The 12,969-nt window shown below is 46.9% G+C and overlaps 1 protein-coding gene across 30 annotated transcripts in view; it reads left to right on the plus strand.

The window, feature by feature from the left end:
- Nucleotides 1–12,969, plus strand: part of FHOD3 (formin homology 2 domain containing 3) — a 548,282-nt gene that overhangs the window by 470,551 nt on the left and 64,762 nt on the right. For 29 of the 30 annotated variants that reach the window (XR_014807874.1, XR_014807875.1, XM_021096273.2 and 26 more), the window contains one exon: nt 3,139–4,019. Coding sequence is in view for 27 of the 30 variants with exons in the window: in XM_021096273.2 (XP_020951932.2) it covers nt 3,139–4,019 (881 nt within the window). In the remaining 3 variants the exon portion in view is untranslated. Of the gene's footprint in view, nt 1–3,138; nt 4,885–8,620; nt 8,690–12,969 lie in introns of those variants that run through there. The other variant, XR_014807876.1, reaches the window with a different exon arrangement.

Genomic DNA, 12,969 nt, shown 5'->3' on the forward strand with positions numbered 1-12,969 from the left:
AAGCGCTTCTTGTTATGGTGCTGGTTGCTTGGTGAGCTTCGGCCACTGTTGACCAGAGCCTAGAAACCAGGACACCGGAAAGAAACAGAGAACCAGGAGCCCTTTGTGCTTGCCCAGGAAATACCTCTTTGAAGATGAAGACACAGCATCAGGGAGAGACCAAGGTTCTCCTCCAGCAGTTTGGTTGGGCTCTTGGTCTTTGATAGAAGGGAAGTTCCTGATGCTCATGGCCAAGGCCTAGGTCTCCTGCTCCCTCCTCAAAGAAGTACCCACGGAGGCCCTGGATATCTGCCAGAACTCACATCCTGAAATGCCCACCACCCAGCCTTGCTGGCCCTTAGGAAGCAAACTTAGAGGAAAGACATTCCTGACCAGCCATTCATTCATTCATTTATTCACTCTAGATGCTGGGGATACACCAGGGGATAAAACAAACCCAAATCCCTGCTCTTGTAGAGTTTATACTCCAGTGAAGAACACAGTTTATCAAGTAGATAAGATGCTATTTGAGCAAGCCCTAAAGGAAGTTGAGAAGTAAATTGCATGATTAACTGGGTTTGTCCCAGGAGGGGCAAAGACCCTGAGGCTGGATCACACCTGGTGAGTTCTAGGAATGGCAGGGAGCTGCTGTAGCTGAAGAGGGTCATGTCTGTGTATCTGGGGTGGCGGTGATGAAAGTGGTGGTGGTAGAGGAAAGAAAATTAAGGTGGGATCGAGCATGACTTGTGAACATTGCCAGGTCTTTGGCTTTTTGTCTCAGTGAAATGTGGTGCCTTTAGAAGACTGAGCAGAAAGATATGATTAGATATTTGAACCCATCATGTGGCTCTGAAGGATCCATCGATACTTGTTTGGGGAAGGGGCAGTCAAGAACTGACTGTAGGTGCTCCCATTGTGACTCAGCAGGTTAAGAACCCAATTAGCATCCTTGAGGATGCGGGTTAGATTCTTGGCCTGACTCAATGGTTTAAAGGATCTAGTGTTTCTATGAGCTGTGGTGTAGGTTACAGACATTGTAGGTTACACAGGTTAGATAGTGTAGGTTACACAGTGTTGGCTGTGGCTGTGGCCAACAGCTGCAGCTCCGATTTGACCCCTAGCCTGAAAACTTCCATATACTCCAGGTGAGGCCCTTAAAAAAAAAAAAAAAAAAAAAAAACTCAAAACCTGGCTGTAGCAGTGGGGCTGGAGTGGAAGCTGAGACCAGCCAGGGCCTCTCTGCAATACTGTTGGCAAGAAACCATACTGCTTTGGACCAGGTTTGTGGTAGTTGTTTTGATAAGAGGAGTGGTTGGAATCTGTAACACGAAGGATGCCCTGCTGTGCTGGATGTGTGGGATAAAAGAACAGCAGGCATCAAGGATGACTCTGAGGTTTTTGGAATTGGCAGCAAGATCGATGAAGTTGACACATCTGAGGCAGGAAATGACTGCCAGAGAAGCAGGATCGTTGAGTGGATAGGAGTGAGGGCAGAAGGTGGTATTTAAAGCCTTGAGCCTGGATGAGATGATTATTAAGACAGTGAGCAGAGATGGAGAGAAGAGGTCCACGGACACATAAAGGTTAAAGATAAGGAGGAGCCAACATAGGAGACTGACAAGGAGAAGCCAGAAAAAAGGAAGCAAACCAGGTGAGTGCCATGTCTTAGAAGCCAAGTGAAGGATGTACGTCAGGATGAGGGAGAGACAGCTGGGTCTAGTGCAACAGGAAAGTCATTCATTACCAGGGAAGGAGCATCTTTGAAAGGAAGCAAAAACTTCATTAGATTGAGTTCAAGAGAGAATAAAGAAATTGGAGACAGCAAAACAACTCTTAGAACAGCTCCCTTTCTTTTCCTTTCTTTCTTTCTTTCTTTCTTTCTTTCTTTCTTTCTTTCTTTCTTTCTCTCTCTCTCTCTCTCTCTCTCTCTCTCTCTCTCTCTCTCTCTCTCTCTCTCTCTCTCTTTCTTTCTTTCTTTCTTCTCTTTTTATGGCCATACCCATGGCATATGGATGTTCCCAGGCTAGGGGTCAAGTTGCAGCTACAGCTGCCAGCCTCCACCACAGCCACAGCAACGTGGGATCTGAGCCACATCTGCAACCTACACCACAGCTCATGGCAACACTAGATCCTTAACCCACTGATCGAGGCCAGGGATTGAACCTGAGTCTTCATAGTTACCAGTCAGATTCATTACCACTGAGCCACAAGGGGAACTCCGTGAAGCAGCTTTACTTTAAAAGAAAGGAGAAAATTTGAATTACAGCTGGAGGAATACAGGGAATCATATGAGGTTTTTTTTTAATGGGGGTGGTGAAATTATACTGTGTTCATTTGCCAGTAGAAAGGCCTAGTGTGAAGGTTACGAGAGACACAAGACAGAATTGCTGGAGTGGTTTCCAGATGCACAAGTAGAAGGGTTGACATCTACTAAGAGAGGTAGCTTATCATTGGTCACAAGACAGAGGTCATGGTCAGGGTTCAGGTCCAGGTGGGAGGATAGAGGCAGAATGGGGATGCTGGAAGAGTTACTTTGATTTTATCTATTAAGTTGTTGAACTAGGAGGCAAGGCCATGCCTGCAGAGGATGAGATAGGTAGAGGAAGCAAGGAGAGAAAGGAGATGAAAAGTCACCTAGAAGTCACATGGGACTGCTGGGCAGCATTAAGAGTCCCCTGATGGTCATGAACTTAAAGTATGACCAATGGCACGGTTTGTGCATTTCTCCAGGCACTTTGACTTCACTGGTGCAGAAGTGGAGTAAAGGGAGAAAGGAGGTCACTCTACATCTTTCCAACACCTGCTGTGGGTGAGGGAGCAGGTCCTTTCCTTCCTGTGTGTAGTTAGGGCAGAAGCCCCTTAGTTACCCTGGGTGGGTCTGACCATCATGGACAGGAAAAGTGGGGGAAATTTTTCCCATGAGCCTAGACCAGAGCCACAAGCACTGTCATACCTGTGTGAGCCTTGGGTCCTAGAGTGGGTCATGGCACTTTGATATGGCACCTCTTTCTGCTCAAGAACATCTTGTCAGCTATGACCATGCATTCCGTGTCATCCTGAATCCCTCTATGTGTAATGCCCACGTATTACCTGCTTGGTTTTCTCGTGGTGTGGAAGCCCGTGCCACATCCTCATTTTTTGCTTCCTGTGTCCTTTCAGGTTTGTGGTCCGCAGGGGTTCAGGATGCCAGTGTAAATGAGCAGTGTGGCGACATCCTCACCAGCAAACGGTTCATGCTGGACATGCTGTATGCCCATAACAGAAAGCCCGTGGATGATGAGGAGAAGGGAGAGGGCGAGACCCGGAGGACCGAGGAGGGGGCGGAGGCAGTAGCCACCCTGGCCAGCAGGATATCCACCCTGCAGGCCAACTCTCTGGCCCAGGATGAGAGCATCAAGAGGGTGGACGTTGGCTGTCTGGACAATCGGGGCAGCGTGAAAGCCTTTGCTGAGAAGTTCAACAGTGGGGATCTAGGCCGAGGGTCCCCCTCCCCCGACACTGAGCTCCATGACAAGGTCGCAGAGAAGGCGTCGGCACAGCCCAAGACGGAATCGGACTACATCTGGGACCAGCTCATGGCCAATCCAAGGGAACTTAGAATCCAAGACATGGATTTCACTGACCTGGGGGAGGAGGACGACATCGATGTCCTGGATGTAGACCTGGGTCACACGGAGGCCCCAGGGCCGCCTCCCCCACCCCCGCCCACCTTTTTGGGTCTGCCGCCCCCGCCCCCTCCACCTCTGCTGGACAGTGTGCCTCCCCCTCCAGTTCCCGGTAATTTATTGGCTCCTCCTCCAGTATTCAATGCTCCTCAGGGCTTAGGGTGGCCCCAGGTACCCAGGGGTCAGCCAGCATTCACCAAGAAAAAGAAGACCATCCGTCTGTTCTGGAATGAAGTGCGGCCTTTTGAGTGGCCGTGTAAGAACAATGGCCGCTGCAGAGAATTCCTGTGGTCAAAACTGGAACCTATCAAGGTGGACACATCCAAGCTGGAGCACCTGTTTGAGTCTAAATCAAAGGAATTGTCCGTCTCTAAGGTACCGCTAGCATCCAGCATGATTCTTGCAAAAGAGTTACTTTTAGCTGTTGAGTAGAATGAAGAGATTTGTTGCATATAAAATCCTCTCCTCTTTGCTCTTGCTCTTTGCTAAAAAAGGCATTTGGTATAAAAATCTAACCTTGAACACGGTGCTCTCTGGGCTTCCTGCTGAGTGTGTAAGCTAAGTGAGCAAGGGATCCTTCATAGCTAATGCAGACAGCAGCTTACTAACACCATTAGGCAAGTAGCTCTTAAAGAACCCAATAACCTGGAGGAAAAACCAGAAAGTTGACTCGGGGAATGTTAGCAAGGCCTGACAGCAGATGTTGACGTTAACTAGAGGAGCACAGACTGGCTAATTTATCAGCCATGCCCCCGATTGCATCCAGGGGATGTCTTTATTCAGTCTTATCTTCGTTGAGTATGGTTGATAGTAATAGCAATAGTTTGAACCTCCGCTGTAACCACACAGTGCTTTCACAAAGGCAGTAATCTATGTGCCACTTCTTTAGATAACCCCCTGGCTGAGTCAGCCTGCTGCAGGCGATCTAGATGTTTCCAACTAGCCATATAGTTAGCATCTTGTAAACATTACACACATATCTGGATTTCTTATTTTTCATAAATGTTTGAGGACCCTGGAGGCATTGTGGTACTTTTAACAGAGCTGTTCTGCCCACCTTTATAAGTGGAAAGCTCTACATGAAGTTATTGGGCATCAAAAGTAAAGTCCTGGTTTATGAAGAGGCTGTATGATGCTGGATCACAGACTTTATTTCTAACATTTCACTGCATTAATAATGTCCCCTTTATGTATCTTAAAGCATTGTTTCAAAAAAAAAAAAAAACCTCTGTGATTCTGGGTATATTATCAGGGTTTTTTTGGTTGGTTTGTTTGTCTTTTTTTGCCTTTTCTAGGGCCGCTCCCACAGCATATGGAGGTTCCCAGGCTAGGGGTTGAATCGGAGCTGTAGCCGCCAGCCTACGCCAGAGCCACAGCAACGCAGGATCTGAGCCGTGTTTGCAGCCTGCACCACAGCTCATGGCAATGCCTGATCCTTACCCCACTGAGCAAGGCCAGGGACCGAACCCACAACCTCATGGTTCCTTAACCACTGCGCCACGACAGGAACTCCTGTTTGTCTTTTTTTTGTCTTTTCTTGAGCCGCTCCCGTGGCATATGGAGGTTCCCAGGCTAGGGGTCTAATCGGAGCTCTAGCCACCGGCCTATGCCACAGCCACAGCAACGCAGGATTCAAGCTGTGTCTTCGACCCACACCACAGCTCACGGCCACGCTGGATCCTTAACCCACTGAGCAAGGCCAGGGAACGAACCCACAACCTCGTTGTTCCTAGTTGGATTCGTTAAGCACTGTGCCACAACGGGAACTCCTATATTATCATTTTAAAACAGGTTTAAGACCCTCTTCTCTGGAACTAGGGGTATGAGCAAACATTTTGTAAAGCATATTTAGACTAAACGGGCAAGAACTGATTATCATGAATTAATTCCAGCTCCATGGGTTGCTCCATTAAGCATTATTCTGGGTACGTTTACAGCTGCCTGAGGGAGTTCCTGTTGTGGCACAGAGGAAATGAACCTGACTAGTATCCATGAGTACATGGGTTCGATCCCTGGCCTTACTCAGTGGGTCAAGGATCTGGCATTGCTGTGGCTGTGGCTGTGGCATAGGCTGGCAGCTATAGCTCCGATTGGACCCCCTAGCCTGGGAACTGCCATATGCTGCGGGTTCAGCCCTTAAAAATAAAGGTAAAGCTTTCTGATTTGAGGTCCCTGACCTGCCAGTTGGGCACCGATTTTGAATCCAAAAGTATGTGCAGCATCCTCAGGACAGGAATGCCCTTCAGACAAGGCGCCAAGCAAGGGAGTTACTGCTTGTCACCTCAGAGTAATGCTGAAAGGCTAGGTAAGGAGCTGTAACGAGTCCACTCTGTGTTAAAACCTGTTCCAGGGGGTCAGGAACTCCCTGACATTCTTCCTGAGTTGGCCTTTACCCTTGCGTTGATTTCTGAGGAGTCCCAGCAAGGATGTGAATCGGAACAATTTCCAGACCCACCTCCCCACCCCCCATGTCAGAATTAATGTTTTCTCCTGTTTACAGATCAAACTGCTAGGATCCAATACAGAAAGTCATGCCCCATCAGTCCTCTCCTCCAGCTGAAAGAAGACCCCCCCAACCCATCCCCTCTAGAAAATGACACCTAGGGGACTAATGTGGGGGATCTACTCTGGGTGTCTCTGTGTCCTGACTTTCCCTGGACTGGTCACATGAGGTGATGAGCCAGCCAGATGCCCCCTTCAATTCTTAGTCAGGCATGGGAGAAGACTGGCCTGGGGGATGAAAACAGCAGTCTTTGTGGCCCTGGAGCTGCCCAGGATGTGACCTGGCTCCCACCACCCTCCAACCCGCTGATCTAGGTGCCCGTCTTCTTCATCCTCCTTCTTGCATGGGCCCCTCTGGCTGCCTGAACCCTCTGGGCTTCCCCTGGTTGCACCCCAGCCTTGGAGGTTGCTGGGGGGGAGGCTGGCTGACTTGGGGTGGGAAGACTAAAAGGTAGTAACATTCTGGCAGTAAAGGTACTTCGGAATTCGTTTTTACAAAGGAAATGAAAAGGTTGAAAGCTTCCTTGGGCAAATACCCAGCATGGACGTTCACCACCCTCTCTTCTCTTGGTCCCACTGTGGTGGTAAGAGCCAGCTTGGGACCCTCTCATTAATCCCAAGTTCCATTCTTGCTTGAAGTAGGTAGCAACTTCTTAACATCCTTTATTGCCTAATAAAAGGACAAATGTTTGCCTGGTTTTTATAAAGTGAGAGCCTAAGAGGAATGCAATGTATTGAAAAATGTATCCAACTGATTCCAGAATGTTCTAGAGTGGGAAGCAGGAGCCCACGTTGGGAGGATAGGAAATGTAAGCAGGGGCTAACTTACAGCTGTTGCAAAAAGTGAGAATGCAAGTTGGAGAACTGACTGTTAGCATATGTTACCAATGCGGATAGATACTTCTACTCCTTGATTGATTTTCATACAACTCAGCAGTAAACAGCCACTTCTGAATTCTGGCTCATGAGATGTTTTTCATTAAACACAGTAGAGCACATCAAAAAAAAAAAAAAATAGACTTCACAAGGCAGCACAGAGCAAAGGGAATCCGTTTCAGTTTCCATGAGAAGACTTAGACCAGACCAGAGCTACAGGGCATGGCGATGACCATCCCCATCCAAGTCACCGCCAGAGATTCATGCGGCAGATCCAAGACCCGGGTGGCCACTTAGGGGGAAGTCATGAGAGCAGAAACGCGTGCTTTTGGGTTTTCTTTCCGAGTAGTTTTTGGAGCTGATTTCCTTTTTTTTTTTTTTTTCCTTCCTTTTTTTTTTCTCTCAGCAGGAAATATACATAGCTTTTTAGTAAGATGACTTTAATTATGTTTTGTGGAGAGAGAAAGAAACCCTGTGCTAAATTTCCTCATGTTGTGTTCCTACTGCTGGTCTGAGGTGTGGAGAATGGCATAGGAGATCGTTAAAATGATCCCAGAGGAGGGGGCCCCTGGGAGCGAGGAGGTACCCTCCATGGACTTGACGTCATTCTGGGGAGCTCCGGGAAGTGGCCTTCCACCCCTGTGTGCCTAAAATAGGGCAGCCAAGTTCATCCAGCTCCCAAAGGGTAGCTCTTATATCCCAGGCCCCAGAGAAGTGAGGGCAGGTGTGGCATGGAAGAGGGGACCAGAAGCAAGAAGGGGACCTGGTTTTCCCTTTGGGGACCCACTGCTGTCTTACTCACCTGGGTTCATTATCATGGGGAGGGGTGCTGCAGTTGGATTTGGAGAAATTCATTCATCTTTCTTTACCGTGAAGTTTTGAAACATCTCAGAAACTATTAGCAGTGACTTTTCAAGAAAATCTAGAAATGATGGTTTATTCCACCTGGGATAAGCCCCAGCCTGGGTTATTTTGAAAAGCTCCCCAAGGACTCATTTAAAGCTGTGAACTGTTGATTTAAAGTGAAAAATGGGGCACCAAGGAGCGGAAAGTATGGCTCCCATGCCCTCTTTCTGTCTTGGCTCCTCCACCCCTGCTCTGTTTTATTCTCCTAAGAAGAGAGGAAAGTCTTCCTACCCTGTAATCAAGTTTACGTCAAAAGGGAATATGTTATTTTATTTAACAGCACCCTTGGAAAACCTGAATTCTACCTGGAAATTCCAAACGCAACTTTGGGCCTTAACTGGGATGAGCACAATCCTGGTGTATCCAGGACAGTCCTGATGTATGCCTGCGGTCTCAGCATAATTAATGATTAAGGGCACTCTCTTTCCCTCTCAAAAATTTCCTGGTTAGGGTACTAGATAAAATACATTTACATTAGACATGTAACTATTTGGGAAGTTCCTCTTGTAGCTCAGCGGATTAGGAACCTGATTAGTATCCATGAGGTTGCAGGTTTGATCCCTGGCCTCACTCAGTGGCTTAAGGATCTGGCATTGCTGTGAGCTGTGGTGTAGGTTGCAGGCATGGCTTGGATCTTGCATGGTTGTGGCTGTGGTGGAGGCTGGCAGCTGCAGCTCTGCTTCATCCCCTAGCCTGGGAACTTACATGTGCCACAGATGTGACCCCCCCCAAAAAAAAAAAGAAAGAAAAAAAAAAGAAAACCAGAAATGTAACTATTTTACAGTTGGCCTCTGTTCTAAAAGACTCCAAGGGCAATTATGGGAGATTAACATTTTTTTCCCTAAACTTTTCAATAAGCAAGCCAGTTCTGGCCAGTTCTTCAGAAAACTATATTCCTAACTCAAGGTTTTTCAGGCCTTTATTTAGATTTTAGTTGGCTTTTATGTTATTGTTCCATCTTTTGCCTTAATGCTTTCCCTCATGTATCACCATCTCCCTTGTCACAGGACTGCAAGGTTCCATAGTGGTCACATCTTTATGAAATCTTTACCGTGGCATCACCGTCATTGTCACTTTCTCAACGGACAGTTTTGAAAGTATCCTGTGGCGCCACTCATTTGGGAGTTAGCGGGGAGTGAGGAGAAATGATTTACCATTTCTAGAACTGGTGCCTCACTGATCCAGCCCCCAGGTCTGTGACAGTGAGGCTGACAAGTGTTTGGAGAGGTCCGTCGCCTTTCATGGAAATGCTCTCAAACTTAGCAGTATTCTCCAAGACTCTGAGTTCCCAGACTAAATCATGTCCTTAGCCCAGTTTCTATTTTTAATCACAGCACCCTCTGGGATGACAAGTTCCGTGTGCTGAATATCCACTTTTTAAAAAACAACATCCTTTATGTCTAGTAAAATGACTCTTCAGAAATTCAAAAGGGTGATCCTTCGTGGCAGCATTACGGAAAACTTCTAAAAGTCACGCTCTGTCCACCTGCCTGGACTGCAGGCCTCCACAGGCTTTGCTCAGGCTCCCCTCCTTACCCTGCTCATTTCCTCCTCTCCCCTCTCTTTGCTTTTTTTGTTTTTGTTTGTTTGTTTGTTTTAGGGCTGCATCCTCAGCATATGAAGTTTCCTAGGCTAGGGGTCGAATTGGAGCTATAGCTGCCAGCCTATGCCACAGCCGCAGCAATGCCAGATTGAGCCGCATCTGCGACCTACATCACAGCTCACGGCAATGCTGGATCTCGAGGCCAGGGATCAAACCCGAATCCTCACGGATACTATTCAGGTTTGTTAACCACGATGGGAACTCCGACCTTAGTCCATTTTATCATGGCATGCCAGGGTAGAAGCCCCAGGACTGTTGTGAAGAGAATTTTTTTTTTCTTTTTCATGTTTGGCCACCCCCGGGGGAGTTCCTGGGCCAGGGATCAGTTCTGAATCACAGTTGCAACCTAAGCCACAGCTGGCATCGCCAGATCCTTTAATGCACTGTGCTGGGCTGGAGATTGAACTTGCATCCTGGTGCTGCAGAGACACCACTGATCCCATTGTGCCACAGCGGAAACTCCAAAAGTTTTCTGATTTATTTCCAAGGACCACACCCATGATCTGCTTGCATGGTGCTAGCGGTGACAGAATGTGGGCTATGTCTTCAGGAGTCCTCTATACCCAACCCTAGGCTCACAAAGCTCATTAACCCCTGAGTGTGAAGAACAGTTTCTCAGTAACTCGCAGCTCAGCTTCCAGTACTGAGATGACTTTGACAATGGGCACATCAGGCTCATTTTAACATCAGTGAAAACTTCCTGCATTGTCAGCAGCAGTGGGACTTTACCCCATATCACTCCTGAAAATGGCAGGACCAGATCTTGCTGCATCTTGAGATGGGGTGGGGAACCCCTGTTTTTTGTGTCCTAAGAAATGTTCTCTTACTGCCTTTTGTTTCTTATTGTATACTCCTCTTCTTGGAAAAACACCTTTCTCCTCATCCAACAATCCCATCTCAAGTCTTTAGACCTTTTGAAAGTCTAAATCAGTGACTCTGGCTGTACAGAGATCTTTAGAACTTCTGTGACCCTGTGCCCACTTAGACCAGGGAGATCAGGATATCTGAGGATGGGACCCAGGCATCCTTGTTTTTCAGAGGGCCCCTGGGGATTCTGTTATGCACCCCAAATTGTAAAGCACTGGTCTAAATAAACTGTGTTTTCTGGTTTTCCTTCAGAAATTATCAGTAGATTAATCAGACATGCTTCTTCCTTGGATAAATGATACTGAGTTTCTCCCAGTTAGAGGAGACTTAGATGTAATGGTTGCCCATTCAGCCATGGAGGCAGCCACAATGCCTGGCAAAGAAGGAGATTCCTCTTCTTTTTCTAGCACTCCCCTTTTCATTAGTCCTGGAGTCCAGTCTCCCAGGCTCAGAGGGGATTTAGCATGTGGAAATCACCGTGATATTCTCCTCCTTAAAAACAGAAACCCAGATGTGCGTTGCCATCTCCTTTGCAAGGAGATCTTCAGTACCATCCCAGGCCATGCTCACTTTCCAGATCTACTTCCAACTTTGGGGTTTCTTGTGCCTGGGGGTCTGCGCAGACTCTCGTGAGCACCCGTGAGCTCTTCTCAGTCATTTAGGAAGCCCTGGGCGAGTTGTCCATGTACTGGGAAGCAACTCTGCAGGCTAAATTGGGTATCAAGTCCCTGAACTGTCCCCTGGGACTGTCACTATTCAGGGTGGGGACACTGCTTTGATCTGACATTCCTATTTACGTCGGCGCCTTTGATCAGTAAACGTGGTAGAAGCGTCAGTTATGAAAAATTAGGCAAAATACACATTGGTATATCATATATTTTTAAAATACAATGTCAGTAGATTAAAAATGATAGGAATTCCTGTTGTGGCTCAGCATATTGAGAACCCAGCCAGTATCCATGAGGATCTGGGTTCAATCCCTGGCCTCGTTTAGTGGGTTAAGGTTCTGGCTTTGCTGCAAGCTGCAGCTCTGATTCAACCCCTAGCCCAGGAACTTCCATATGTCTTAGGTGTGGCCATTAAAAAAAAAAATGATAAAAGAGGGTTAGTGGTGATGAAAAGAGCTAAGAACTGATTCTTGGAAAGCCTTATTTTCTTGGCATTGTCCTAAGTACTTTACAGGTATCAATACCAGTAATACTCTTCTAGTAGTCCTAGCAGACACTTCTGCCTGATGTCTGATTTACATCCTTTATCTCATTTCATCCTCACAACAACCCTTCAAGATAGGTCCCAAAGAGGTTCCGTGACTTGCCAAGGTCACCAGGCTGTGAGTGTGTCAGATCCCTGCTGACCCACTGGGATGACTTGCTGCTCTAGATATTTTCAGTTACCCTGCAAGGCTCCTGGGTCTGTTCATGTGATCCCTGATTCCATTTTATTCTACCTACTTTCACGTTCAAGCTCTGAATACTTTGTCGTGCTCATCCCCAGGGGATTTTTAAATCTTGCCATAAAAAAAAAAAAAAAAAGATTCTGTTCTCTTAATGATCTGTATGCTTTGCTACTTGCAATTTTAAATTTTTTGGTCTGAACTCTTCCTCTGTGTGACCATGAGCAAGTCGGTCAACCTCTCTGAGCCTATTTTTGCCTATGGGTTTTTTAAAAAGAGAGAAACCAGGCCTGCTCCTGTGTGCCTGACATCCTGCAGCTGTCGAGTAGACCCAGGGCAGCAGTGGGGAATGTGCTTGTGTGCTAACAGGACTACCTTTTTTTTTTTTTTTTTTTTTTTTTTTTTTTCTTTTTAGAGCTGCGCCCAAGGCGTATGGGGGTTCCCAGGCTAGGGGTCTAATAGAAGCTGTTGTTGTTGGCGTGCACCACAGCCACAGCAACACCAGATCTGAGCCATGTCTGCGACCTACACCACAGCTCACAGCAATGCCGGATCCTTAACACACTGAGTGAGGCTAGAGATCAAACCTCAGGGTTGCTAGATGGATTCGTTAGGAATGAGACACAACAAGAACTCCCTTTTTTTTTATGCTATTGGTTTTCTTTCTTTTGTCTCACATGATTTTCCTGAGGTTCCAATGTAAGATTTAAAATTTGCCTGTAGGCTTAATGACTGTTATTTAGCATTGAAATTTTTCCTTCCACCTTTTCCTAACTGCTGCTTGAATACTCACCCTTCTCTTTTCCAAAACTGAATGATTATGAGTCAGAGTGGTGGTCTTTTCTTTGGGATGCTGAATGAGATCAGGTTGTGGTCATTCTTACGTGGCAGTTGTCACTCACCCCAATAACCATTCAGAGTCAAGTTTGTCTCTTTACTTGCAGATTATAAAACACTTGTTCTTGGAGGCAATCATTTGTTCTGTCCCCAAATCTGACTTAGATATCTCCTCCCTGCCAGGTGTGTGGTCATCAGTCTCTGCCTCAGGATTGGTATTACTCCACTGTCCCCTGAGTGGACCTAAGTATCGGGTTTCACTCTTCCAGAAAATATTCCTATTGTATGTGATTCTCCGCCCCTTGGAGTGGCTGATTTGCAGGGCCCTGCCTCTCAGAGCT

The sequence above is a fragment of the Sus scrofa genome, chromosome 6 (assembly GCF_054392235.1).
Source record: "Sus scrofa isolate SSC_HxYL_T2T_F1_AM1 chromosome 6, Sscrofa_HxYL_maternal_Yorkshire_Landrace_v2.0, whole genome shotgun sequence".
Classification (NCBI taxonomy): domain Eukaryota; kingdom Metazoa; phylum Chordata; class Mammalia; order Artiodactyla; family Suidae; genus Sus; species Sus scrofa.